The sequence below is a fragment of the Rhineura floridana genome, chromosome 2, assembly GCF_030035675.1.
Source record: "Rhineura floridana isolate rRhiFlo1 chromosome 2, rRhiFlo1.hap2, whole genome shotgun sequence".
Classification (NCBI taxonomy): Eukaryota; Metazoa; Chordata; class Lepidosauria; order Squamata; family Rhineuridae; genus Rhineura; species Rhineura floridana.
The window spans coordinates 129463388-129490315 of record NC_084481.1 but is presented as its reverse complement, the minus strand read 5'-3'; the positions used below and the strand labels follow the sequence as shown (position 1 = coordinate 129490315).

Sequence of the window (26928 nt, the reverse complement as noted above, 5' to 3'; positions counted from 1 at the left end):
AGCACACCAGAACAAATTAGAATATTTTACCTTTTCTTTCATTTTTGTAAGTAAAACCAAATATGAAACACTTATTCTTCAAACATAAAGTTAATATTAGCGTACAGAACCAGTGAACAATACTAGCAGAAAAATTAAGACCACAAATTTTCTGGACCTCCTTTGTAGGTCCTGCACTAAGTAAAAAACAAAAAACAAAAACCTTATATACCCCACTATAAAAAGAAAAAAAATTAGCCTGAACTAAGGTACGTCTCAAAATGATGTTGAACATATTTTTAAAAAACATTTTTTGCAACTCAACAATGTGCATTTTTAAGGGTTTTTCAGGCATAACAGCTTAGTGGCGCAGGCCAGGTTCATACAAAGTGCACAACCCACCCATTCCTCTTCTCCCAGGCATTTTAGCATGTGCTTTTAAATAGTTTTTAAAAAAAATTAATTGTGTTTTTAAATTTTTTTGTGTGTTTTAAGATTTGTATATTTGTTTTTAATGTTTTTAATTGCTATAAACCGCCCAGAGAGCTTCGGCTATGGGGCGGTAAATAAACATAATAAATAAATAAAAAAAAAATTAAGAGCCCTATCCTCTGCTGCCAGTCAGTTGTCAGAAGGCCACCTTAACAGAAAGGTTTTTGTCTGCCGGAGAAGGACAATAGGGAAGGGAACAGCCTAGCTTCCATTGGTAGGACTTCCATAACCTGGAAGCAGCCACTGAGAAAGCCCCCTCTCGCATTCTCACTAATATGTCTCTGAGGGTGGTGGGTCTAAGAGAAGGGCAGGCTTGTATGGGGGAGAATACAGTCTTTCAGATCACCTAAGCCCAAGCCATTATTTCAGTTATTAGATGATATATTAAATAAAAAATAATATATATTATATGCTATGCTTTGCAGACACACCTACAACCTAAGCTACTTTTAAAAAGTAGCAACATTTGGTTTGTAGGAATATATAGGGAAATGGGCCTGATTATGCATCTTGCCCCAGGCCCAATGTCAGCTCTCAGTGGCCCTGCTTGACGGGGCTTATCAGGCCCCCAGTTTAGGGGATAGCTATGCCTACAGTAAGCCAAAGCTACAGTTGGATAACTCTGTATATTTTAACTCCAGAGATTCCAAAAATTTGGGATTGTGTTGTAGAAACGTCCACAATGCATGCTTGTTAGCAAAGCTTTTCTCATTATTTCTTAAAAAAAAACATACTCATATTTATAGTCATATACTCATATACAACATATATTCATATTTAGAATTATTTCTTAACTAAAAAACAGGTACAGAATCCTGTAGGTTTCACTGTGTAACAAAGGAGCACTACATAATTCTGCCATCTGATGTGATTGACTCAAATTCTTCCACTTTTCTGATTTCTGCATCATAGAGTTTATTCATTTTTATTTTATTTTAAGTATTTTTACCCACCTTTCATCAAAATATTTCAGAGTAGTATACATAAGAGTAAATAAAATTCACGCAATGTAGAAATACAATTTAAAACCAACAACAACCAATAAACATAACAAAATATAAAGCCAAACCACAAAAAGCTAAAACAGGATAAAACACGTTTTTTTAAAAAAATCTACAATCTAAAATGCCTGGGCGAACAGGAACCTAGCACTGGAAAGCTCATAATGTTAGGGACAGGCTTACATCCTTAAGGACAGCATCCTAAGGTCAGGGTACCATCAGAAGAAAGGGCTTCTTTCTTGTGGAGGAATACCTGTACTAAAGAGGATACTTGGAGCAGGGCTTCTACAGAAAATCTTACTATATGGGCTGGCTGGTATAGGAAGAGACACTCCTTTAGGTATTTGGGTCCCACTTTCAGCCCGAAAGCTATCTAATTTTATTTATTTTAACAAAATGTATATAACACTTGATTGTAAACCTCTAAGTGGTTTACAAGAAATGTTAAAATCAGGGCCGGCCCCAGGCATGCCAGGGCCCTTGGGCATCTGCTTCCCTCGGGCCCTGGTGTGTGTGTGTGTGTGTGTGTGTGTGTGTGTGTGGGCATGTGTGCATGCACACATGCATACGCACACAACCCCCCATGCCCCCTCACCTACCTGTCACTTGTCTTTTAGCATTGCCATTAACCAAGATGGTGGCCACAGTTTCCCTAAGGGAATGAAGCCTCCACCACCATCTTGGTTGATGGCACGCGTGCGCAGAGCTTGGAAAAGTTACTTTTTTGAACTACAACTCCCATCAGCCCAATCCAGTGGCCATGCTGGCTGGGGCTGATAAGAGTTGTAGTTTAAAAAAGTAACTTTTCCAAGCTCTGTGCATGCGTGCTACGTACAAGCATCTCTACCGTCAACCAAGATGGTGGCAGGGGCTTCAGCACCTTAGGGAAACTTCGGCTGCCATCTTCATTAAGGGCAATGCTAAAAGGCAGGAGACAGGTAGGTGAGGCAAGGGAATGGCGGGCAGGTGGAAGCTCCTGCCCTGTGATCCGCAGCTGCTGCCGCAGATCGCAGAAGGTGAGTGGAAGGGCCCCTCAGGGGCCCCTGTAGCTCCAGGGACCCTCGGGTCAGTGGCCCACCTAGCCGCCCTTAAGTACTGTCCCTGATTAAAATGATCAATAAAAACAGTTGCAAACAAGGAATTAAGCATTTTTAAAAAACAATTAAGAAATTAAAAAAGATTAAATTAAAAAAGATTACAACACATCAACATCTATGTGCCTGAGTAGACTTGTCTAAACAGAAATGTTTTAAACAGGTGCTGAAAAGAATACAACAAAGACGCCTGCCTGATGTCAATAGGCATGGAGTTCCAAAGTGTAGGTGGTGCCACACTAAAAGAACAAGTCTGGAACGAGTATTACGTGGTGCTTGTAACAGTGCCAGTTCCTCAGATTGAACCAGTTGAGTGAACACATATGGGGTAAGGCAGTCCCGCAGATAAACTAGTCTCAAGGTGTTAGAACCTTGCCAACTTTGTAAATGCCTCATTCCAATGGTGCGTGGGGTAAAAGTGGGCGGGACACAAACAACAACAAAAGAGTCATACATCATATAGATCCACTCAAATTGTTGTTGCTGTTATTTAAATTTATATCCCGTCCCCCTCCCAGATGGAGCCTAGGGCAGCAAACAAAAACACTAAAAACATATTTAAAACATCTTAAAAACAAAACATTTTAAAAAACACCTTAAAAATAAATCTTTAAAACATTTCTTTTTTAAAAAACTTATTAATGGCCTTAAATTACTGAAGTCCATTGATTTCATATCATCCTAGCCAACCACTGAACTCTAACATCACCTCTACCAGATCTTAAAAAGAGAGGGAAAAAAATTCAGGCTTCTGGACTGATCCTATGCATGTTTACTCACTAGGAAGGGGAGGAGAGAGAATGGAAGGAGTCCTCTCACCTTTTCTAACTGATAAGATGAGAAAGAGTGAGAAGCTGGCTTCAGCTTAGCTTCGTTAGAGTAACTGGCTCCAGTTCATTTACAGATCATTTACAGCCATTACCACTTGGTGGTTCACTCTGCCTTGTCTTTTTATGAAGGAGCAGAGCTTGGAAGATTACTTTTAAAAAGTAATAAATTACAGTTACAATTACATGGCCCAAAAGTAGTAATTACCATTACAATTACAACTGCTCTGAAAGTAACTGATTACTTTACTTTTCCCCAAAATTAATCACTACAATTACATTTCAGTCACTTCTTTTAAAAAATGCCTACAAGGTGCTGGCCTTGGCTGATGCACATCTAAGTAGCCTAAAACAACATTAAAAATAAACACACACATACAGAGGTAGCAGAATGATTCTTTTTATCCATAAGATAGCAATGGTGGTCTCTCCGCTGGTAAGGGAGGTGGGGAGGAAGGCAGAGGCCACTACTCAGATCTTTGCATGTTAAACCAAGTGCAACCCCCCCCCCCCAGCCAGCAAGCATAATCTCTCTCACCTAACCACCTCCCGGATGCCAGGTGAATGTGATTTGACAAAGGACGTGTGGGCCAAATTGGAAGGCCTGTTGGGCCTAATTATGCCAGGACAGAGGTTCCCACTCAGTGGCTGCTGGTGGCTTCATGCCAGTGGGGTAGTGGAATCCACTCCAGGGTTTAGTCCAAACTTTCAAGCAGCTGTTAGGTTTCAGCATCTTAGACAGCTCCTTAAAAGTTCAGACTAAAACAAGGAGTGGATTCCACTGCCTCACTGACATGGAGCCATGTTCCAACTGATGCTTTAAAGTAAGCACCGCCACCTTAAATTGGGTTCTGGAGGAAGTAGGCAACCAATGTAGATATTTACAAATAGGTCTAATATTAATTGGTATGGCTGTACCTGTCAAAATTCTAGCAGCCAAGTCCCTCACTAACTAAAGCTTCCATGTTGTTTTAAGGACTGCCACATATATAATGCATGACAATCATCCAGCTGGGAGGTTATCAGAGGATGGATCACTGAGGCTAGGCTATCCTTGTCCAGGAACTGCCATAGCTGGTAAAAGGTACTCTGGGCCACTGAGGCCACCTGGACCTCAAGTGACAATGCTGGAGCAAGGAGTATCCCCAAAGTGGGTACCTACTTTTTCAGGGAGAGTTCAACTCCATCCAGAGCATGATAACATCTGTTTCCCAGACCCAAGAACTACCCATTGATGGTGCTATTGATGGTTTCAGTTTATTGGCCCTCATCTGGTCCATTTCAGTAAAACATTGCAATGGATTTGAATATTTTATTTTTTAAAAAACTACTTACAACCTTTGCTGATGTAGATGCAAAGCAGAGCTCTATAGGCTAGATCCAGACTTATTCATGCACCCATTGAAATCAGTGGAACTTAAATTAGTCGTGACTAAATTAAGTCCCATTGGTGTCATTGGGTCTATTCCAAGTGTGACTAAGACTGCAATCCAATACATGTCTACTCAGAAGTAAGCTCCACCGGGTTTAATGGGACTTACTCCCAGGGAAGTGTGTATTGGATTGAAGCCTAACTGGGATCAACTTTCGCTCTTTCACTTGTAATATTCAAGTTATATATGATCTTAGAGATGTGAAGGCCCAGAAAAAAACTGGAAAAATTTTGGGAAAAAACATTTTTTCCATTTTTTCCAAAGCCTTTTTTGTTTTTTTCCAAAAAATTGGAAAAATGAAAAAAATGAAAAAATGGATTATGGAATGTTTTATTTTAGCGTGATGAATAAAATGTTTCATTGAATCTTGGTCCTCCCTTTTTTCTCAGTTCTTTTTATGGGAATGAATGCTTTATGTCTGCTTGACACTGTGGAGGACTAGCGGAGACATAAATAATTTTCTTTGTTATTAATGTTGATGGTTTCTTCTGGGTTTTTTAAATTTGTTTTTTGCCTGCTCCTCATAAACCGGCAAAATGAAAGAGGTTCCTTACAGTTCAGGGTCTTGTAGATCCATTTGTTACAAAAAAAAGTAAAAATTTAAAAAAGTAAATTCAATTTGTAATAACTGTTTGAATAAAATGTACTTTTAATACACCAAATGTGATAATTTTATGCTAAACCAACTTGTACATAATTACATTCAACGTTCCTGAAGTAACAAAGTGACTTTCAATATGTAAAAAGTGCTAATATTGCATTTTTCAATTTTTCTGAAAATTTCCATTTTTTTCTGGGGGGAAACATGGAAAAAACCAGTTTTTTCCACGGCTTCAACATTTCCGGAAATTTTACATCTCTATATGATCTCTATGATATTTCTTTTCCAATCATAAATTTTGGTGATTACCATGCAAATGAGGTGCCATGGCATTTGTTAAGAAGGGATGGGTAGATATGTTAATACCTAATTCCCAAAGGCATCGGGAGCCTCAGGCCCAGGGGCCAAATGTGACCTTCCAAATGCCTATGAGGGAATATGACTCACAGGCTGAAAAAGGTTCCCAGAAAACCCAGAAAACAAAATATTATCTGCTACTTTATTTGGAATGTTGAGACACAGATGAGAGGTTTTACACAATTCCAGAATAAAGACACCATAATAATTGTGGATCATGTTTGCGTTGATCATATAATATAAACTACACCTGTAAACAGGCGCATCATAATGTGTTTCCACTTAGTGAGATTTGATTGCTGAACAGTTCGACCATTCTTTTTTGCATAAGCATAGTAACTCAGCAGCTTCTATATTAAACAACTAAGAGTATAATCAGTAGTGAGTTATTTTTCCCCCAAGGTCATTATTTCTAGAAGACAGGGAGAAAGCACTCTCACCTTTGTTTCAGACTACAGGATTATTCATCATGAATAATGATGAACAACCTGTATGAAGGGACAACATACTTGTTCTTTGCGCTGGCTACTCTTAAAACAATTACACAGTCCTGCATCTGGCTATACATGGCAAATCACAAATCTCTTTGCTTCCCCCCAAATGAGAGGTAACTGCTATTAACCATGCTGCAATTTTTATGAGACAGAAAAAACAAACACAGTGTATGTTCAATACTGCTTTTTCAAGTTTAATTGCGAATATATCTAAACACTTGATGACATATAAGCCCATAATTCTGAATTTCTGGGAGAGGGGTGGTTAGAATTTCATCTTTCACACTCCAGGTAATGGAAACTGCAAACTGCTACACATTTCAAAAACCAAGGCATGCAACAAACCTGTATGTCGTCTTTGGTGTCGTTTGAGTTGATCTGAACGAGAGAATCTTCGTTCACAGTCCTTAAAGTCACACTGGTATGGTTTTTCACCTTAGGGAGAACAAGTTTTATTTGAAAGAGGTAAATGAAATTGGAAGGAATTACATGAAAGCCCATGCTAACATGCTAAAACAATTTTTACTCATATATACAAGGGAACAGTTAAAGCTGGGGAATACATTTGGGGAAGTTAATATAAGTGCTTAGTAGCGGTGCTTTATATAAAACATCTTTCAAAGACAATCTCTGTATAGGAAAAAGTGTATACTTATACAATCACACATGAAATGTGGCTAAAGTGTTAATTTTGCTAGTAATGCACAGATAGGGTGACTGATATATGCAGCAGTTACCCTATCCGGGTACTTAAGACAAAATAAACCTCATGATACAATTCATGTTACAATTAGGAAAATAAAGTTTACTGCCTAATATTTTGCTACCATTTATGCGGTTTGCCCTTTTTCAATCTTTTCTTCTTTTTACATGCAAGTTCTAGTGTCCTTAAAGAACTAAGGGGGCTGGATCCAAGAGAACCATGAGTGAAGTTCCACTTACAGTTCACCTTTCTTACTGCAGTAGCCCTTTGCACCCCCTGAAAGTCTGCTTGGAGAATGAGGGTGGGAACTGGCACCAGAGGCTGTAGGGAAAGGGCAATCACAGTGAGCAGGAGCCTCCATTGATTCATAGCCCATCCAATGAATAGGACTGCTTTCATTCATGGAATGGCTGCACTGGACCATACCTCTTGTTACATCTTAATAGCATTCTGTGTCTAAATTGGGAGTATTCAATCACTGCCTACCCAAGTCACTGCTGGACCCATGTTATTAGGTTTGAATCCCAGATAATATCAAGATTTGATTCAAATAATATTTTAATAAGGCATTCTCTAGAGGCCATATAAACATCCAGAATGGTGGCAGTCTTTTATGCCTTGTGTGCTTTCTCCTTTGTGTGTGTGTATGCTGTATGTGTGTTAGTTTAGTTGTGGTTAGAACTATTTAGCTGATTTCCTCAAACCAAGGAAATGCGTATTTTTATTGAGCTATTCCCGTTGCCATAGTAGATGTCTATTGTTGCTGAGCTATTCCTCATTGAAATGTTAAATGTGTATATATTGATTCTCTCTGTGTGTGTGTGTGTGTGTGTGTGTGTGCACATGCGCACACTTGCAATATACAATATCCTCATTTGTAAGACCTGAGTAAGTACTGGATAAAACTGCCAAGAAGCACTATTGCAAATGTCTAAAAATCCTAATTCAAAACGTGTGTATGTGAAACATATGTCTACTAAGGAGGCTTGCTAATAGAAGTGGCTTCCAAGTGGCTACACATACCTCCTTCTGCCACAAGCTGTTTCGCACCAATTACCAAGTTTGAGACAGAAATATCATGTGCTCATAGTTGTGATGCATCACCACTTTTCAGCAAAACCAACAAATACTATCTTGGCAAAAACAATAGTATACTGGCCAATTCAGATGTTCATTAGAACCTGCCTTATACTGAGTCAGACCATGGGTACAATGAGCCCAGTTTAGAATTCCCTGAGTGACAATGAGTCTCAGGCTAGGCTCTTCTGAAGCCCTTCCATCTTCTAGGGATGCCAGAGATTGGACCTGGAACCTTGTGCGTGCAAAGCATATGCTCTAACCACTTAGCTATGAACCCAACATAGTGGCATGCTCTTCTGCATTCAGTCGGATATGATGAACACTGAATAAATTCTTAGTTGAGATGTTATTTTGCTAACATGCTATAAAGGAACAACTTTGAGACATCGTTATGTCTTTTCCATATGGCAACTGATGTCAACCTTACTAACGGCTCATTCAAATTTACACTGAGTAAAATGAGATCAAAATCTAAATGTTACTGTTGAGTATCTGTAAGAAAATCTTTATGACTTCCTATGGAAGTCACCCAAAGGAGTTTACTGGCTCTTAAAACCCCAAAAGGGTTATTTCTATGTCCATTCAGTTTAATTTATTTATGCAAAAAGTTATATTTGCCACATGTGTTTAAAATGGTTGCTTTCAAATTTGACAACAGGGTCTCCCACAGGAATGGCTATGCCTTGAAACTGATTCTGAGCTCTAGAGCTTCAGTGGCCACAGTAGTTTAACAGTCAGAAAACTCCTTCCCTCCCCCTTCCCCTTCTCTCCCCATCCCCTTCCTCCCTGCCCCTACCCTTCCTCCCCTTGTCTCCCCCTTCCCTCTCCTCTACCCACCCTGCCCCTCCCCCAGTTCAGTTTCACCTTTGAATGCATGATTGTACAGGAGTAGATCCCACTGAACTCAAAAAGCATGCAAATGATTAAACTTGCACTCCCTTCCCTCTCCTATCCCCTCCTTCTTGCCTCTTCCTTTGCCCCTGCTGCCCCCCTTCCAATCTCCTCCCCTCCTTCCCTTCCCCTCTCCTCTCCCTTCCTCCTTCTCTCTCCCCTCCCCCTTTCTCCTCCTCCCCCCATGGTCATGATTACATAGGAGTAAATCCTATTGAACTCAATAAGCATGCAAATGATCAGACCTGCCTTTCCCTCCCCCTCTTTCCTCTCCTTCCCCCTCTCTCTTCTCCGTCCCTCTTCCTTCCTTCTCCTCCCCTGCCCACCCCAGCCCACCCTCTTTTCCTCCCCCGTGATCAGTTTCATCTATTCTAAAGCATGATTGCACAGTTGTAAATACCACTGAACTCAATAAGCATGCATATGATCAAAACTGCCCTTCTCCTCACCTCCCCCTTCCGCTTGCTCCCGTCTTCCACCTCCCCTCTGCCTTTCTTCCTCCCCTCTCTCCTCCTCCCCTCTCTCCTCCTCCCCTACCCATGCCCTTCCTTCTCCTTTCCTTCCCACTCCCCCATGGTGAGTTTCACCTATCCTAACTATAACTGCAGGAAAGTAAATCCCATTGAACTCAATAAGCATGCAAATGATTGATCCATTCTCAGCAAACTTGCACAGCATCCCATTTCTTACCTCCTGGATTAAGAAGCAGAGAAATTCACTCAAAGGCAAAAAAAACCCTTACGGTTTAAGAACGTATCTATAGGCAACAGGTATTTCTATCACATTAAAAAGCAGGGAAATTGGGCAGCTATAGTGAATGCACCAGGGGAGCAGGAGACCTGACCTCCTCTCTGAGATATTGGACTGCCCTACAAAGTTGTCAAAATGCAAACACAATTTGGATTGGTCTTTCACAGCCCAGTCCACTTACTGTGTAGCTTGGAAAAATTTGGTAACATGTGCCTCTGAGCACATGGTGAGTGGTGGCAACACCTACATTCAGCCCAAATAACAGAAAAATGACGTGCTGTGCTGATCTTGTTTTAGCAGGGAGGAAGCAACAATATGAAGACCGCTGATATAGTTAGATAATCAGTTTAAATGTTGGGTTTACTTTGCAATTTTAGTGATGTTTCCCACAGTATATCATTTTCTTTTGCTTCTGTTTCCGTGAATATGTGAAGTACAGTAACACTTTGCATAATTTACACTAAAAAAAACTTCCAAAAACAATTGTGGAATAATGGCACTAAGTATTCTGCAGAATAGTCTCCAATGGACATGAGGAGTGCCTCAGTTTGCACACGATTAAACTGTGGAAGGTGAAATATATTCTAGCAAATTTCTAGGCATGCTCTATGTTTTTAATTGACCATGTCCACTCTTCGTTAAGTGGAGTGGTTTAAGCATAGCAGGTTGAACATTTGTATCTTGGGCAGGCCAAGTTTGTTTTTTCCAACAGCTGGATTCATTGCATAAGAAGCAACATATTGTAATTAGTCTGATTTTACATCAAACTACAGTTTCATTCAACTGTGAATGCACCCGAAATAGAAATAGAACACAACCTCCAGTTTGAAACACAAAAGCCTGTCTCCACTGTCATATGATACTGACAAATAAAAATGTTTTGAAATTAATAAAAACAAATTTGACACAAATTTCTAGGATGAATAATGAGAGAAATATAATTTTCTAGGTTAGATTCTCTGTAGAAACAGTAATAACACAGGAAAGAAGCAAACACACAACAAACATACAAAAATGTAATTCTCCATCTTTGGAGATGGCAAGTGTTGCCACCACTCACTATATGCTCAGAGGCACATGTTACCAAATTCTTCCAAGCTACACAGAAAGTGGATTGATTGGACTATGAAAGACCAACCCAAATTGTATTTGCATTTTGACCAATTTGTAGGGCAGTACAATATCTCAGAGAGGAGGTCAAGTCTCCTGCTCCCCTGGTGCATTCACTACAGCTGCCCAATATTCCCTGCTTTTTAAAGTTTGATAGAAATATCTGTTGGCTATAGGTACGTTCTTAAACTGAAAGGTTTTTTTGCTGTTAGTGAATAATAGCACACTCATGCTTGTGCACCAGCCTATAGTGTGATAATTTCCATGTGATGAACATCAGCAAGGCTATTCCAATCCACTTCCAAAACAGTGAAGACTAGGGTTGCCAGGTTCATGGCCTGAGACCGATCCTGTATCTTTAGGAGAAGAGAAAGTCAGCCAAGTGCAGGTATTCTTGCAACACTGTAATGAGAAAAACCACAAGGTGGAATTCTCTCTTCCCCCTGCACAACTTTTAAAGATACAGAAGACCTCTTAGAGGCTGGGCCTGGCAACCAAGAGGTCTTCTGTATCTTTAAAAGTTGTGCAGGGGGAAGGGAGAATTCCACCTTGTGTTTTTTCCCATTACAGGGTTGCAAGAATACCTGCACTTGGCTGACTTTCTCTTCTCCTAAAGATACAGGATCAGTCTCAGGCCATGAACCTGGCAACCCTTGTGAAGACAGATATCAAACTATTACCACTGAAAATGGAAGTAATGAAAATTTGTGGAAAAACCCTCAGTGCTGAAAGGATGGGGAATACCCAGTAAACCAGCTATGAAACATCTACAGGAAGAATGACTGTGTTTATTTTTCAAAGTGCTTTGTGGTTATGATGTAGAAAACCCCCATTTGAGATATATATTTTTACACACCAGCTATCTATAAATTTAAACTGGCCTCAATATTACCCTTAATGCATACATTCCAGGAAATAGCAGATGTTCCCCAAGGAGTTGTCTCCCACTCTGTTCTCTCCCACTTATTTTCTCTTCAAACCTAAACCATCCTGTTGAGGCTGCATACTAAGTGCCCAGAAAAATGAAGTTTAAAGGTCATTACCATCCTGATCACCAGTAATCTTCTTTCCTGACCCCTTAGCTTTTATTAATTAGGAAAACACCTGAAAGGTTCTGCTTCACAGCTAATCTCCCCCTTGGCTGGTCCCAAATCTGAGCTGCAAAAAAGTTGGTCCCAGCCCTGATTGGCAAACAGTCATACAGCAACATTCCACCTTCAAAACTGTTTTTCTTTAAGGAGAGGAGACAGAAATCAGTCATACCAAGGAGAGGCTGTCCATCATGTTACAAATCAAGGTGTAATTATAGGAACGCTGATCTTTAGCCTAACATTTTTTTTCTAAATGCCCAGCAACGTGCATCAATGCCGCATAGGGTGACCAGATGCAAAAGAGGACAGGGCTCCTGCACTTTTCATAGTTGTGGGAAGGGAATTTCAGCAGGTATAGCTTGTCATACAAACTACCATTTGGCCATCCTAATGTAGACCCAGATTTGAGAAGATGGCATCAAGTTTAAAGTACATATATTTGCATATATGTGTTGATACTTCTCTCTTATAGTTCTTCAGGTTCACTAACATATCTACAGATCCTGACAAACATTACTGGTCTGAAGAGTTGTGGGCACTGTATGAGGTAGAAAGGCTACACACTCAAAGAGAATGGGAATAATAAACTTGCTCCAAGAGAATACCTTCATAAACTAACTTTGGAAAGGCAATCCCTTCCTTGAAAGAGTAGTCTACAGTGACTGGTGGCAGTCAACTGGCCTGGTTAAGTCAAGGAAGAAATTGTAATCAGAACCACTAGTCCCAGTATAAAGTGGTCCAGGTGATCAGGTGTGTGACAGCGATATACGAAGATGTTCTGGAGAAGAGTTAGTGTTGCTTAATTTGCACACTCCATGCTCCTTCCCTTTAGGAGGGGCCATGACTTTGGAATAGCACCTACCCATTGGAATTCCCTGCCCTTAAATGTTACATAGGTGCCATCTCTGTTGTCTTTTCGACACCTACTGAAGACCTTCCTTTGCCAAATCCTTTAAGTAGAGATCTTTATCCCAGTCTACATCTGTACTGGAATTGTTTTTGGAATTATTTTTAAGATTTTGTTTTGTTTTATCACTTGTTTGCCTCCCTGGGCTGTTTTTTGGATGAAGGACAGAATAAATATCATCATCATCATCATCATCATCATTATCATAATGCCTTTCCAAATAAAGTCCTTAAATGAATCTTTTTAATTAATGAAATTTTAATTTAAAAAAACTAGAAAAATTGTTATAAGACCTGTTCCTTTTATATAGTTGTTTATTTTGTTCAAAGCATGCTTTCAGTTTTGCTCAGAAAGCTCTGAATAGAACAAAATATTAGTCTTTGCTGGTTAAAACAAACAGACTCCCAAACCATATACGAAGTTCCCCCAAACCTTCAAAAACCTGAATCATTGGTGCTAGATTCTATTAATGGTGGGCTGTAGCTCACTGCAGTCTTAGCACAGTATGCACAGTACTGTTTATATTTATTTTTTCCATTGTATTTATAAGCTTCAGAATTCTCCAAATCAACAGTATGCCTTTTATTATTATATGTTTCAGTAATTGGACTGTTAATACTAGGAAGGTATTCAACAGCAGTTCTAGGGTGTATGAGACATCAGCAAAAACTGTGTTGAAACATTAATAAACACTGATATGACTTCCAGTTTTGTGTATCAGAGTTCTATGTGTTTTCTAATCCAGCTGTTGGTAATACTATCTGAAAGAACAGTGTACAGGAAATGTAATGAGTCAGTTGTCTATAAATATCTAGGTGATGAGAAAGGGGAATCTTATGGACCACTTTTAAAAAAAGAATCAGAATTGCCATCCAGCTTTTTTTTGGTAAAACTTAAATCTATCTTATCAAGCACCATTCACTGGAAACATATCATATACAATTTAGAATGATGTACAAAAGCATTATTTTCCTAAAAAGCCACTTCACCTCTGGTGACAAACTAGTCATCCAGTTGTGCTTTCTTTGCAAAGCAACCACACACACACACATACAAGCACCCCACATCCTTATGGCCAGAGAAGGGTTATCCTGTTCTCGTTAGCTCCAAAGGCCCATACAATATTTCATGTCGGAGGGATTATGTACATAGATTGTCCATGTATCCCACAATCTGAAGGAGTCCTTTACTTGAAAGGTCCAGTCCAAGTCTGGTTTACAGATTTTAAAAAAACAACATGTGAAGGGAGGGCCTTGAAGTTGCCCATCAGTGGTTAGCACCTGGGCAGCAGTAAGTCACAGTGTTTCCCACGATGGTGTATATTGTATTTATATTTAAGTTAATAATTTCTTAATTTGCATATGAATTTGTGTACATATAAGTTAACATATGAAAACAATTATGCAAATCAGTGTCAATTTTCGTCTCTTTTGCATTTTTGGTGATCCATTTCTTTCCTTTTTGGTGATACATAAGTGGCCATCCAGTATGAAAGGCTTCAATTACTAGTACAAGCGGCACAAAGATATAGAATAAGGTACTAACCAGGGACAATTTTGCAGTCAATGAAAATACTTACCTGTGTGCTTTCTGCCATGCATCTGCAGATGAGACAGTTTAAAATATCTTTTATTGCAGCCAGGATATTCACACATGAAAGGCCTTTTCTCATTTGTATCACTTGCTGATCTAACAATCATAGGAGCTACGCCAGGCACTCGCCTCACGTCCTATAATGGCATAAAGAATATGAGTTTGCATGCAATATATGAACAATTGCATAACTGGAAGAATTGTAGTGCATGCAAGAACAGCTGCAACTGTGCTATCTTAAACCCAAAACATATATTAACTATTTTTCTTCCCATAAAATAAGTTTTAATGTATTACCATTTTACAAAAATAAATTAACATGCCTTTAGTTGATACCTCATGTCAACTGACATGCCAGGGCTAAAATTTGGGAAAGTGCAAGGCCACTTTGCAGTTTCCCATTTAGAGAAATCTTTTAGCTAGTTCTAATGAGGTGAGTTGTAGTACAAAACTTGTCCAAAGCCTTTTTTTAAAAAATCAAGGCAAATTAAGTATTTCTGTGGATCTTAGCATAGAGCCATCTTTTTTGGTTTTGGACTTTTCTACAGCTGCTTTTGGTCCCTCCCCTCAATAATTTGCTCACCATACAACTGGCTTGTTGTTAACCGCCCAGAGCGCTATGGCTATGGGGCAGTATACAAATGCAATTAATTAATTAATTAATTAAATGACATTTGTTGTTTCTTTTTCTTCATTGTTTCATTGGCTGACATAATTTCTATTCCTATTCCACACATAGAGCATATGGTTTCTCATTGGGATTTATTATTGATACAATGGAGCTTAAGAACAGCAGTTATTGACATCAGCCTCGTAATCAGTTCAAAATTGTACATTTCTCCCAATATACTCACTTGTATTCCTCTAAAAACTCCATGGGTGTGTATTCTATATTGGGCCCCACAGCTATATAACATAGGGCCAGCATGGTTATCACTTTCATATCCTGTTGCATGACTGAAAATTAAAAAAAGGCCAAATGTTGGTAATTAATTATACTCAGTTCACAAATATCTAGCAATCCTTCTTCATTTAATCCTAAAACAATTGAATAGACCAAATATCCAGTGAAACTTAACGAAAACTTAGTGATTCTGTTTAAAATATGGGTTTCAAAGGGACAAGACAAGATTTGTCTAGCTGTGCTTTGAATTTTGATTAGTGAAGAAAATTAGTACTGATGAGGAAAAACAAAGAGGAGCAAAAGTTAATGTTGTAGATACGTGCAAGTTATTTATCAGTTAAATGCCAAGTTGGCTATTGCTAATATCTTTGGAATGAGCAAAATGCCTCAGATTTCACATTAAGTGCAGTGGGTTTTTGTCAGCACCTCATGACTCAGATATAACCAGATAGGACTAAGAAAGTGATGACATTTACAAGAACAGCAGTGGTGCAGCCACAGGATAGGATTACAAATCAGTGTCCTAACTATTTAACCCCCATATCAGCTTGGAAGATGTACTGTAGTTTAACTTTAGTAAAACCAACAAACAGGGAAATCGCTACCCTATGGAAATCAACAATCCCCCTTGGTACAGCAAGGAGTCAACCTAACCATTATCCTTGATGTATTTAGGACTTTAAATGTAAGGCTAAAAATAGGCGACCTTCATTAAAGTTTATCCCACAACATTTAACTCTCTATACACATAAATCTGTATTTACCAAACTTCTGATAGCTCAGGCACACTTTCATTCTGAATCAAACTGGCGGCCCACTACAGAAAAAGTTTACCTCTACGTTGTGTAAGAGTGAAGAATTACCTGCCCTCATGGGCTCCTACTCACTTGGCTTCTGCATCAGTCACTGATCTCAGTGTGCTTCCTAACTGAAAGTTCAATGCAACTTACTTCCAGGTAACTGCGCAGAGGACTTCATATATGCACGGCAATTGTATGGATGTTTACGTAGAAGTAAGTTCCACTGTGTTCACTGGGCTTTCCCCCCAGTAAGTATGTTTTTAGAAATGCAGCCTCAGTTACTTTAATGCTTATGAATGGCACATAGTACGGGAATTACTGACAGAGATGGAGACTATTAATGTTTTATTGGACCAACTTTGTTCATAAGGTAGGGCAGCAGATTTTTGGGTTGCACAGAACTCTTCTTTAGCTAGTAGCCAGATTACTTGCTCATAGTCTAAGTAACTGATAAACCTTCAAGGTTTGTAACTTGTCCAATGAAATTCTATACAAGTCTACTTGTATATATGGGATATATAATTATAGCCCTAAAGCAGATTTCTAGTTATAAAGATAACCTTTGAAGTTATTTTACTGTCTTCTACATAACTGTGACCTCTCTTACACCTCCAGCTGGCAAAACCAATGGTTCCAATATGTACCAAAATAAAGTATTCCTCAGATTGTTCACAATAAGATGATACATGGAATTGAACTGTGCACCGTACTGACTGGTTTCATTATGGGCAAAACAAAAGATCAAAAACAGCTATGATTTCATAGGAAAAGAATGTGTTAATATAGAAACAAATTTTCAGTAAGCAGTCTAAAATTTCCATCTTAAGTACATGTTTGGGAAGAATCATTGATTTTAAGGGATTGTACATTCAAATAAGTAAACCTTTGAACTATTAATGTTTTTCTTTACTCATAATCAAAGACCTATAGACAAAAAAAGCAAAAACAAACAAGCTGATTTTTGTACCAGGTGCTAATTTAATGTCCCTCCTGAGCTTTAGGTTCTGATATATGGGCTCCACAGAAACTCCTGGCAAAGTGAGCAAGAGGAGAAGGACTGGGATACTAGGGAGAGCTCTAGTGGTCTGCAAAGGGAGGGGACTGAAACCAGTGAAGATTTCAGTCAATGGCAGACTCATCCCCAAGCTGCCAGACACAGCTGGCTAACAAACCTCCATCCACAGCGCCTCCAGAATCTGCCAACCCTCCTAAGCCGCCCCTGGCACTGCCTCCAGGGAAGGAAGCAAAGGTGGCAAGTCTGAAGGAGGCGACTGGGGAAGAACTGGCTGATGTGCCCTCCCCCATCGCCAAGAACACACCAGGGACTGTGCAGGTACAAACAGACTGAGGCCGCTGCTTCACCCATGCGACAGAGCGCCCCTTGCTTGGCCAGTCCTGATCCGAGGGAAATTCCCATGCAAGTAGTGAGCCTGCCCTGAGCCGACTTAAGTGGTCTCAGGGGATGTGTCAAGTTGCTCAGACAATGTATTCGTTTGAGTAGCCATGCTGAGTAAAATTCATACAATGTTCCAGAGGCCTGTGCTACCACCTGTAAGCTGATCTATGAACCACTCTAGTGTTAAATTTCACATTAAACGTAACAGAGAAAAGTACGTCAGTGATTCCAAACCTGATTCTAATGGGGTAGGCGAGGACATATACATGCAGACCCTCTCAAATACTGTATAATCCAGGGGTGAGAAACCTTTTTCAGCCTGAGGGCCATAATGTCTCCTAGGCAATCTTCCAGGGGCCACATACCAATGGTGGGTGTGGCCCAACACACACTCTCTATCCTCCATCCAGGAAAGCAAGAGATAGTATCACAGTTGAGGGACATAGGCTGCTTTCACACTGCACTTTATTCCGTTATTCTGATGATTTCTTACCTGGTAATTTGCGCATTATATTTGATCTTTCACACAACGCACAAGCTAGCTCCAGAATTCTCGTGGAATGTAGCAGAAGTTTAGCACTAATTTCCGTGATAAATGATACCAGAAATAATCTGTTAGCAAGGCTGGGAACCCTGAAGATTGCAGGAGTTTATTGCTAGCTGCAGCTGCTCATGTGACAGGCATCCCAGCATGCAGTGCGTTCCCACCCTTTAGTCGTGCGGGTTTTTGTTCTGTTTTTTGCCTGATGAACGTTGTACCGGTATTCCAGCATCGGTGCAGATAGCAGCAGCATTTCCCACACATACCCGTCTTGATACAACTAAAACAATTTAAAAAGTCAGATCCTAAAGGGAGAGGGCTTTCATGGCGACGGGAAGAGATCTTAGACCTCCTACACAGTGAGGAACAGTGTGCATGGGTGAGGGACGAAAACAAGCCGTGTGAAAAAGCTGCTGTTCCTTAATGCAACAGGTACTGCAGTGTGAAAGGGATTTTAGAAATCGGGACAGAAGCACTACCTTTTTAATCTGTTAATCTAATGCTATCAGCCCCATGTGTGAAAGCAGCCATATTCCAGCCAGGTAAAATAACTAATGGAGGGTGCAGAACAGGGCCAGTGAGGGGGTATGTGGCCTGTATAGAATCCCAAAGGCTGGAAGGTCACATTCAGTCCCCAGATCTGAGGTTCCCCACCCCAGAATAATCAAAGGGACCCTCTCTGAAGATCACATCCTATTATAATGTCCCATTGGGGACACAAACAATGTGGAGGACAGAAACAGGAATGAATACAATTTCTAATCTATAGAGCAATTAAGAAATTGTAGATGTTATGTTCACTAGCCAGTCTTTTAGAATAACGAAAGATCTATTTATCTATCCATGAGAATTTCCCCATCTTTCCTAAGTACAAGAACATCCACATGCTTTCATGCAAGCTAATGGAAGTCTGCAGGTTGTGCTTGAGAAAACAACAACTTATATAGCTGCCGTTCAGTAAATATTTCCTGAGTGTCTTACAAGCAAGACATGATTTAAAATACTATATATAATTATTAAATCAAAAAACAAGTCAAGACAAAAAATTACCTTTGAAATAGTGACAATATAAATAGCTTGTGGCCAACTAAGTCCTATTCAAAGTTATACCCACTGAAATCAATTGACATAACAAACAAGTCTATTTATTTCAGTGGGTCTACCTATAGCACAGATTATACTACACTAGGCTACAAAGGCTAAAGGAGTATAAAATGCAATTCACAATTCAAAGAACTTGGACACATTATTTCAAGTGCTAGAAAAAGATGCATACACAACAGAGAAACAAAAATAGATACTTGAAAAATGTTAGGCAAGCACTATTTATCTACCTAGAAGGCCAGGAAATCTTTAATACTTGGACAGAAGATCTTTTTAAATGACTAATCCTAATAGTGTATAGTATATACAACACTAGTAAAATTTATGTCTTACATAATAAAATGTGTGATGAAAAACAGAGCAGGTCAGAAGAATTATATCAATTTTTTTAAAAAAAATCTCATAAAAAGATTACATTTAAATCTGAAGAATATGAAACCTTCAATTGCTTTCTTCCACCACCTTTATTTTGTTACACTGGCATTGTTCATAAGATTGATAAACTATAGCCCAAAGTTACTAAAGATGTACTAAGCTTTTTCTAGGTAACACAGAGATAAATTAGCAAACATCAGCATAAAATACAAACACTGAGTGATTCATCACAATCGCCCTGAATGTTCTTAAAGATTGGGCGGGAAGGGGGGGGATTACACAGAACAGACACCACATTAAGCTATAACTTAATAGCATTTCAAGGAAGAAATTGGGATTTTAGTATGCAGAAACAACCAAAAATGTGAAGCACAGGAAATGCTCCACTTTAATTTAGAAAAAAAAATGAAATGAAGTTTAATATGACACGTTCTTTAAAGCAATTGTCATCATAAATGTTGTGAAATTGTCATAAATGTTGTGAAATTGTCATAAATGTTGTGAAATTGTCATAAATGTTGTGAAATGTGAAAAATGTTCACCACTACTTTCTACGGCAACCTTCTGATTTATAGTAGCAGAAACATTATGTAAATCATTTGCAATTTTTTTTAAAAAAATAGTAAGAATTTGTTGAGGCATTCTCATTGGTCAAGGTAGGTGCTACAGTTTTTGACCTCAGTCCAGATCTGGGTTAGGTATTCTAAAGCCCATTGCTGTCAATGAACTTACATGCTTAACTCTGCTAGATTGCATTTACTGGTTTAGATCTGAAGGTGCTCTTGTGCAAGCAGAACACATTTCTGCTCATGCAAGGAGTCCCCCATTTCTTCCAATTCCACCTCCTTTGCAGCCCCCAATATCCCATCCCAACTCACTGCAAAGTGCCTCCCCGCAATCTTATTAGTCACTTTTTGGGGGGACACAGAACACCATAGTGAGGAATAGGAGGTGGGAAGGCCCTGTTAAGTGAGTGAAGTTCTTGTCATGCATCTCAAGATCCAAGCCATTGTTTACTGCAGTCTTTACTTTTGGGCACTGAATTTGGATTCAAACCTCAACTCCAATTAGGCTTGGGAAAATCACCAGGCTGCTCCTAGAAAATGTTATTATGGCAGGTACTTGACATTTGCTGGGAGTCAATGTTCTGGAAATTCTTCTAATATGCTTGTCATCTTGGGACGGCACCAATTTGAAAAATAAAAAATTGCAAATGGAACCACCATAATTATGAAAAAAGTAATAGATGACAGAAATGTAGTCAGATCAATGGTATTTAACTAGACTGCATCTATCCACTTTGGCTTGAATCCAAAAAAGGTTTGTTTTTGTTTTTTTAAAAAGGACCAGTTTTTCAGGAGCCATGATAGATTATGATGCGATAGGAAGGTGAGAATGCCCAGTTGGTTCCAATCATCAGGAAAGGACAAGGAATCATGTTAGAAGACTCTTCTCAGTGGCTAACACACTCCCCTTTCATGTTGATAGTCCCATAGGATGCTGGAGACATAGGGACCCTGCTAGGCTCTTCCCATAGCATTTGTAAAAACACAAAATTTCAATAACAGAAATGTAAGTTTGTTTATAGAGCAGGATAGTCTAGCTTTTGTTTTTGTGTATAGCATAAAGGAGAGTTTGGTTAAACTGACAGATTTAGCAGAGAAATTATGAAAAAGAAAGAAAATATTAATTTCCCTGAGAATAACAGATTATTTCTATAGCTCTTTAATATTACTTCTACTATGGATTACTCCTAATGATTGTGGAGAAAGTTTTCCAGTTACTAGATTATAAGGGTGGTATTCAATGCTTAGAGAGCCAGTGTGGTGTAGTGGTTAAGGTTTTAGACTGCAATCTGGGAGACCAGGGTTCGAATCCCCACATAGCCATGAAGCTCGCTGGGTGGCCTTAGGCCCGTCACTGCCTCTCAGCCTCATGAAAACCCTATTCATAGGGTTGCCCTAAGTCGGAATTGACTTGAAGGCAGTACATTTACATTTATTCAATGCTACTCCTGCTCAGCGTAGATCTATTGAAGTTAATAGACATGACTAACTTAGGAACATTCATTTCAGTGGGTCTGCTCTGAGTAGGACTTAGTTGAGTACAACCCACAGTCATTGGCAAGGGCTTATTTTTAAATTACGTAGTGCCTAAAATAATATTATGCACTTAATAAAAAATAAATAAATGCATTTTTGTCAAACACAAACTGAATTATTTGGTTTAATTGCCATTTAAATTTAGGGCCACATGCATGAATTATATTTGTCATTTATATAGCATCATTGGTGTACATTTCATGGAGAAAAGGGCTAACAATGGCTACTAGCCATGATGGCTATGCTCTGCGTCCATAGGTGGAGGCAGTATGTTTCCAAATACCAGTTACTGGAAACCACAGGAGGGGAGAGTGCACTTTGCACTCAGGTCCTGCTTGTGGGTTTCCCATGGGCAACTGATTGGCCACTGTGAGAACAGGATGCGGACTAGATGGGGGCCATTGGCCTGTTCCAGCAGGCTATTCTTATTATGTTCTTATGTATGTCCTCATTTTACAGAACGCCATATATACATCACTTGATGTGTGCTTAATGTTTACTCAGTTGTTCATAACTCACAGCAGAATGTGTGAACTGGCTATTATTTTAGTGTAAAGCAGGATGTCACCAATTCAGCACCCATAGACACCAGCGTGCCTGTAAATCTCAGTAAAAACAATGAAAACAATTTCTACAAACTCCAACAACAATAGAACCATTCCTACGGATGTACAATTAATCTTTCATAAATGTTTTCTTAAACAAAAATATCTTCAGTAGGTGCCTAAACATCAAGACACTGGGTGCCTGTCTAATTCCAGGTGGTAACTGATTCCAAAGAGCTGGAGCTGCAACACTAAAAGCCCAGTTTCTAACTCAAAGTAAGCAAACTTCTGGGGCATGCAGTACTCTCAGCAGTGACCCATCTAAGGAGCACAGTTAGCAGGCAACCTGGTCCCAAATTGTTTATTCCTTCAAAATACCACAATGCATGAGAGACAGTTTACTCTTCTTGCTCAGTTCTTGTTCAGAGTGGCTGAGCCTCTCCTACACTGCGCAGGTCCCCTTAAACATGTCCACACTTCACTGAATGCCAGCACTGGAAACCCATCATTGCATCTGTTTTGAACCAAGAATTGAAAGAGGTTGTCTCTCTGAGTGAATGTGGTGGTGAATGATATAGGTGTCTTTTCCCCATTAATGGGGCAGCTGATGTGAGGGGCATGCCTGCACCATTTTTTTCATCCTGTCTCCTTTTCCTGCTCTTTTGGAGTAGAAACATACTTACTGTTCTGCGGTTTCAGTGTGTCTCCACCTGTCTCTTCTGAAAAAGGGAGAACATGACACTAGTCAAACCGCCCCCCCCTTTTTACTGTAAAACCTGGCGGAAGCAGCTTGAGTGCATTTTTGTAAAAATTCAGCTTCAAAAAGATTTCGCAACTCATCAGCAGATCAACCCATTCCCCCCATGTGTGGCTGATGGAAATGCTTTGTTCTTGCAACTAGTGTGTTTACCGCCTTAGATGTGACCATGCCTCCACAGCAGCCATTTTATGTCACACCAACATGGCAGCTATTTTGTGACTAGCACCCACAGGACTTTCTCAGAATTCCAAATGGGGCCACTGACCCCAAAAGGTTGGTGACCCCTGGTATAAAGAGAGCTGTTCAAAAGCCAAGGGTTCCATTCCAGTTATTGGTGCACACAGAGCAACAATGTAGCTCTTTCAGAAAATCATCATTCATATTAACCAAGAGTTTGACAAGTCAGGGTCAAAAATCCAGCCCCATCTACCCCTTTGAAGAACTGAAGAGCACTGCCACTAATTTTCTGAAAAGGGCTGGGGCTCCAGAAGCTAGATATGGAAAGGAAACGTGTGCACAACATCCGTTGGTGTGCACTGTTAGGCATATGCATTCTGAAGCCTCCTTTCATACACACATGCCTCCTAGCTGGATCAGTGAAGGTACTTTATAATTTTTCATTTCTAAGTTTTGGAAAGCTTTTTCAAACATTTGTTTCAGTTTAGTATGTGAAGGAAATCTTAATTGAATCATAGAGGAAGAGGAAAGCTAGTAAAAGCTATCATCTCTGAAGAAAAATAAAGAAGCTACACATTTTAGTGCAAAGAACTGAAGAGCACTGCCACTAATTTTCTGAAAAGGGCTGGGGCTCCAGAAGCTAGATATGGAAAGGAAACGTGTGCACAACATCCGTTGGTGTGCACTGTTAGGCATATGCATTCTGAAGCCTCCTTTCATACACACATGCCTCCTAGCTGGATCAGTGAAGGTACTTTATAATTTTTATTTCTAAGTTTTGGAAAGCTTTTTCAAACATTTGTTTCAGTTTAGTATGTGAAGGAAATCTTAATTGAATCATAGAGGAAGAGGAAAGCTAGTAAAAGCTATCATCTCTGAAGAAAAATAAAGAAGCTACACATTTTAGTGCAAAGAAGGATGCCAATATTCATTAAATAGTTCAAGGAGGAGGAAAATATCTAAAACACTAAACTCCTGGGAATCCCTTATGAACAGCTCATGTATTTTAAAGATGTAAATCTTAAGAAGAGTAGCTTATGTTCATGGCAACTGAAACTGAAGGCGCTGTGTATTGTAACTCTCTCAGCCAGAGAAGACAGATAACTATTTTGGCTCATATTACCAACGATGAGGCTATGTCTAGCTCTGATTTTCCACAGATTCTGCAATCTTGGCCTACACCAAAACATTTAAATTGACTTTACCATAGATCGTTCATCTTGATTTCATCTTCTCTTTGTTTTTCTCCTAAACAGCCTAGGTCACTACATCACTGCTAAATGTCTGCACTTATAGATGCACAGAAGACCATTTATTTTCTTCATTCTACTTTCAATATTTCTGTTTAAGCTAGGATGTTTCCTCCATCACCGTCACTAAGATCCCTAAAGAATAACCTCTTCCTTGCTTTAATTACTTGGATCTCAGACAAAGTTTGTTTCTTCATTTTGCAGGATATTTTCTCTAGAGGAGACAAAACATAGTATCTAAAGAGGAAATTGCAGGCAGTGAAGGAGAAAAGTCAGAAATGATCTCAAAAAAGTCAGAAGGTATTTTAATTTTAAAAAATCAAAACCATGTTATGTGATGGATTGTTGTGAAATTGGGAATCATTTCCATTTTTCCTCTCCTATAAGTTACCTGCCAAACATCAAAGGTACCACTGGAATGGTTGGCTTCAGTTCATTACCATTTTACCAGTAGCGGCAAGTACCCACTAGACTTGGTAGGACTGCTATTGGCATGGCCAATGAGGTCACAGCCAAGTTATGTCCCCCCGCCATTCTCCTGCCTTGCAAACATACTGTGAACTCTTAAGCATTGCAGTTTTACAAATAGCACCTAACTAAACTAAACCTGATTCAGAAGGGGTAGCTTCTGAGATACAAGAAAAGTTGTGTGGCCTCCTGGTTCTTTCCCTATCCTCCCTTGCAAAGAAACAGTGGACACTTAAAAACTGCAGTTTTAATAATACCAAATGCCCAATAGAGCTTTAATCCTATGCTCACTCTCATGAGTGTGCATACAGTTAAGTAGTACCTCCTTAGTAGTGAACAGAAACCTAGATCTCTGCTCATTCAGTAAGGCTCTCCCGATCCTGTTTAAAAACAAACTGAAATAAAGTGAGTGAGTTGCTGGAAACTCACATTTAGAAGACACTACAAAAGGCTTTAGTGATAAGCTTGCTCTCATGAGTAAGCCCCACAGAACACAGTGGAGTTTTACTTACTTCTGAATAAGATGAAGATTGTGTTAGCAACCAGCAGTGCTTGGAAAGTTCATTTTAAAAAGGAACAAACTAGTTAAGTTCAACTTCATCCAAATGCACTTTGAATTCATAATAATTTCTGCCTAACACACACAAGGCACAAGAGTAAAAAGAAGACAAGACACATTTGGGCAACTTGTTAATATATTTTTAAATTAAAGCATATTTAAAATGAGCATCTGTAATTGTGTAAATGTAATGGTTAGAATGTTGGACTAGGACCTGGAAGATCAGGGTTCAATTCTACACCCACTGAAGTGAACACAGTGGGACTTTCTTCTAAGTAAAATGAATAGAATTATGTTAGTTATTACAGCTAAATCATACCTCCTCCTCAGTATAGTTAACCATTATATATGGTCACAGCAAATATTATTTTCAGGAATATTAGGTTTCATTTAAGCTGTGATTGGCTGGTATGCAGAAAGAACCTTTCTGACCTGGAGCAGTGTATTCAAGTATGATGGATAATAGTCATTGCCTAAAGATTTCCAGAGTTTCTTTAAAAAATAAATAAAACCATTCCTGTAAACTGTAATCTCCTATTGCTCACAAATAAAGATATGGCACTGGGAAAAACAAGAAGCCAAAATGTTAGAAAAAGGAGTCTTTTGTACCATATGATCAGATCTAAATACTGTAGCAGGAACTGCCACAAGTTCCTCCAGAATGTCACTGGTACGGACACTCAGACATTCACACAAGGTATCTCTAAGTTTTTTGTTTTTTATAAAAGCAGAGATTTGTTCAACTCAATTTTTTTCTCTCCTTTTGATCAACCACTTCTACACAGGTTCCACCTGCTTACTCAAAGTGAAATTGAGGCTGGAAGTGTGCCAACAACTCCATACGTGCCCTACTGGATTGCCAGGATGTCTGTGTTCTCAACTACCCTCTGCTCTCTTCCACACCCTCACATTATTTTTATTTATTTATTTTCATTTTATTTATTATTTGATTTATATCCCGCCCTTCCTCCCAGCAGGAGCCCAGGGCGGCAAATAAAGGCGCTAAAAACACTTTAAAACATCATAAAAACAGATCTTAAAATACATTAAAACAAAACAACTTTAAAAACATTTTTAAAAAAGCTTTAAAAACATCTTTTAAAAAGGGTTAAAAATTATTTTAAAAACATATTAACAAGCAATTCTAACACAGACGCAGACTGGGATAGGTCTCAACTGAAAAGGCTTGTTGAAAGAGGAGAGTCTTCAAAAGGTGCCGAAAAGATAGCAGAGATGGCGCCTGCCTAATATTCAAGGGGAGGGGATTCCACAGGGTAGGTGCCGCCACAATAAAAGTCTGTTTCCTATATTGTGCAGAACGAACCTCCGGATAAGATGGTATCTGCAGAAGGCCCTCACCTGCACAGCGCAGTGATCGACTGGGTATATAAGGGGTAAGACGGTCTTTCAGGTATCCTGGTCCCAAGCTGTATAGGGCTTTGTACACAAAAACTAGAACCTTGAACTTGGCCCGGTAGCTTATGGGCAGCCAATGCAATTCTTTCAGCAGTGGGGTGACATGTTGGCGATACCCTACCCCAGTG

General features: G+C 39.3%; 1 protein-coding gene across 2 annotated transcripts in view; it reads right to left on the bottom strand.

The window, feature by feature from the left end:
* The window catches only part of WT1 (WT1 transcription factor), a 78661-nt gene that overhangs the window by 12763 nt on the left and 38970 nt on the right, over positions 1-26928 (bottom strand). For both annotated transcript variants that reach the window (XM_061610542.1, XM_061610543.1), the window contains 3 exons: positions 15258-15360; positions 14390-14540; positions 6624-6713 (listed from right to left, as the gene is read on the bottom strand). In XM_061610542.1, coding sequence (XP_061466526.1) covers positions 6624-6713; positions 14390-14540; positions 15258-15360 — 344 coding nt within the window. The remainder of the gene's footprint in view (positions 1-6623; positions 6714-14389; positions 14541-15257; positions 15361-26928) is intronic.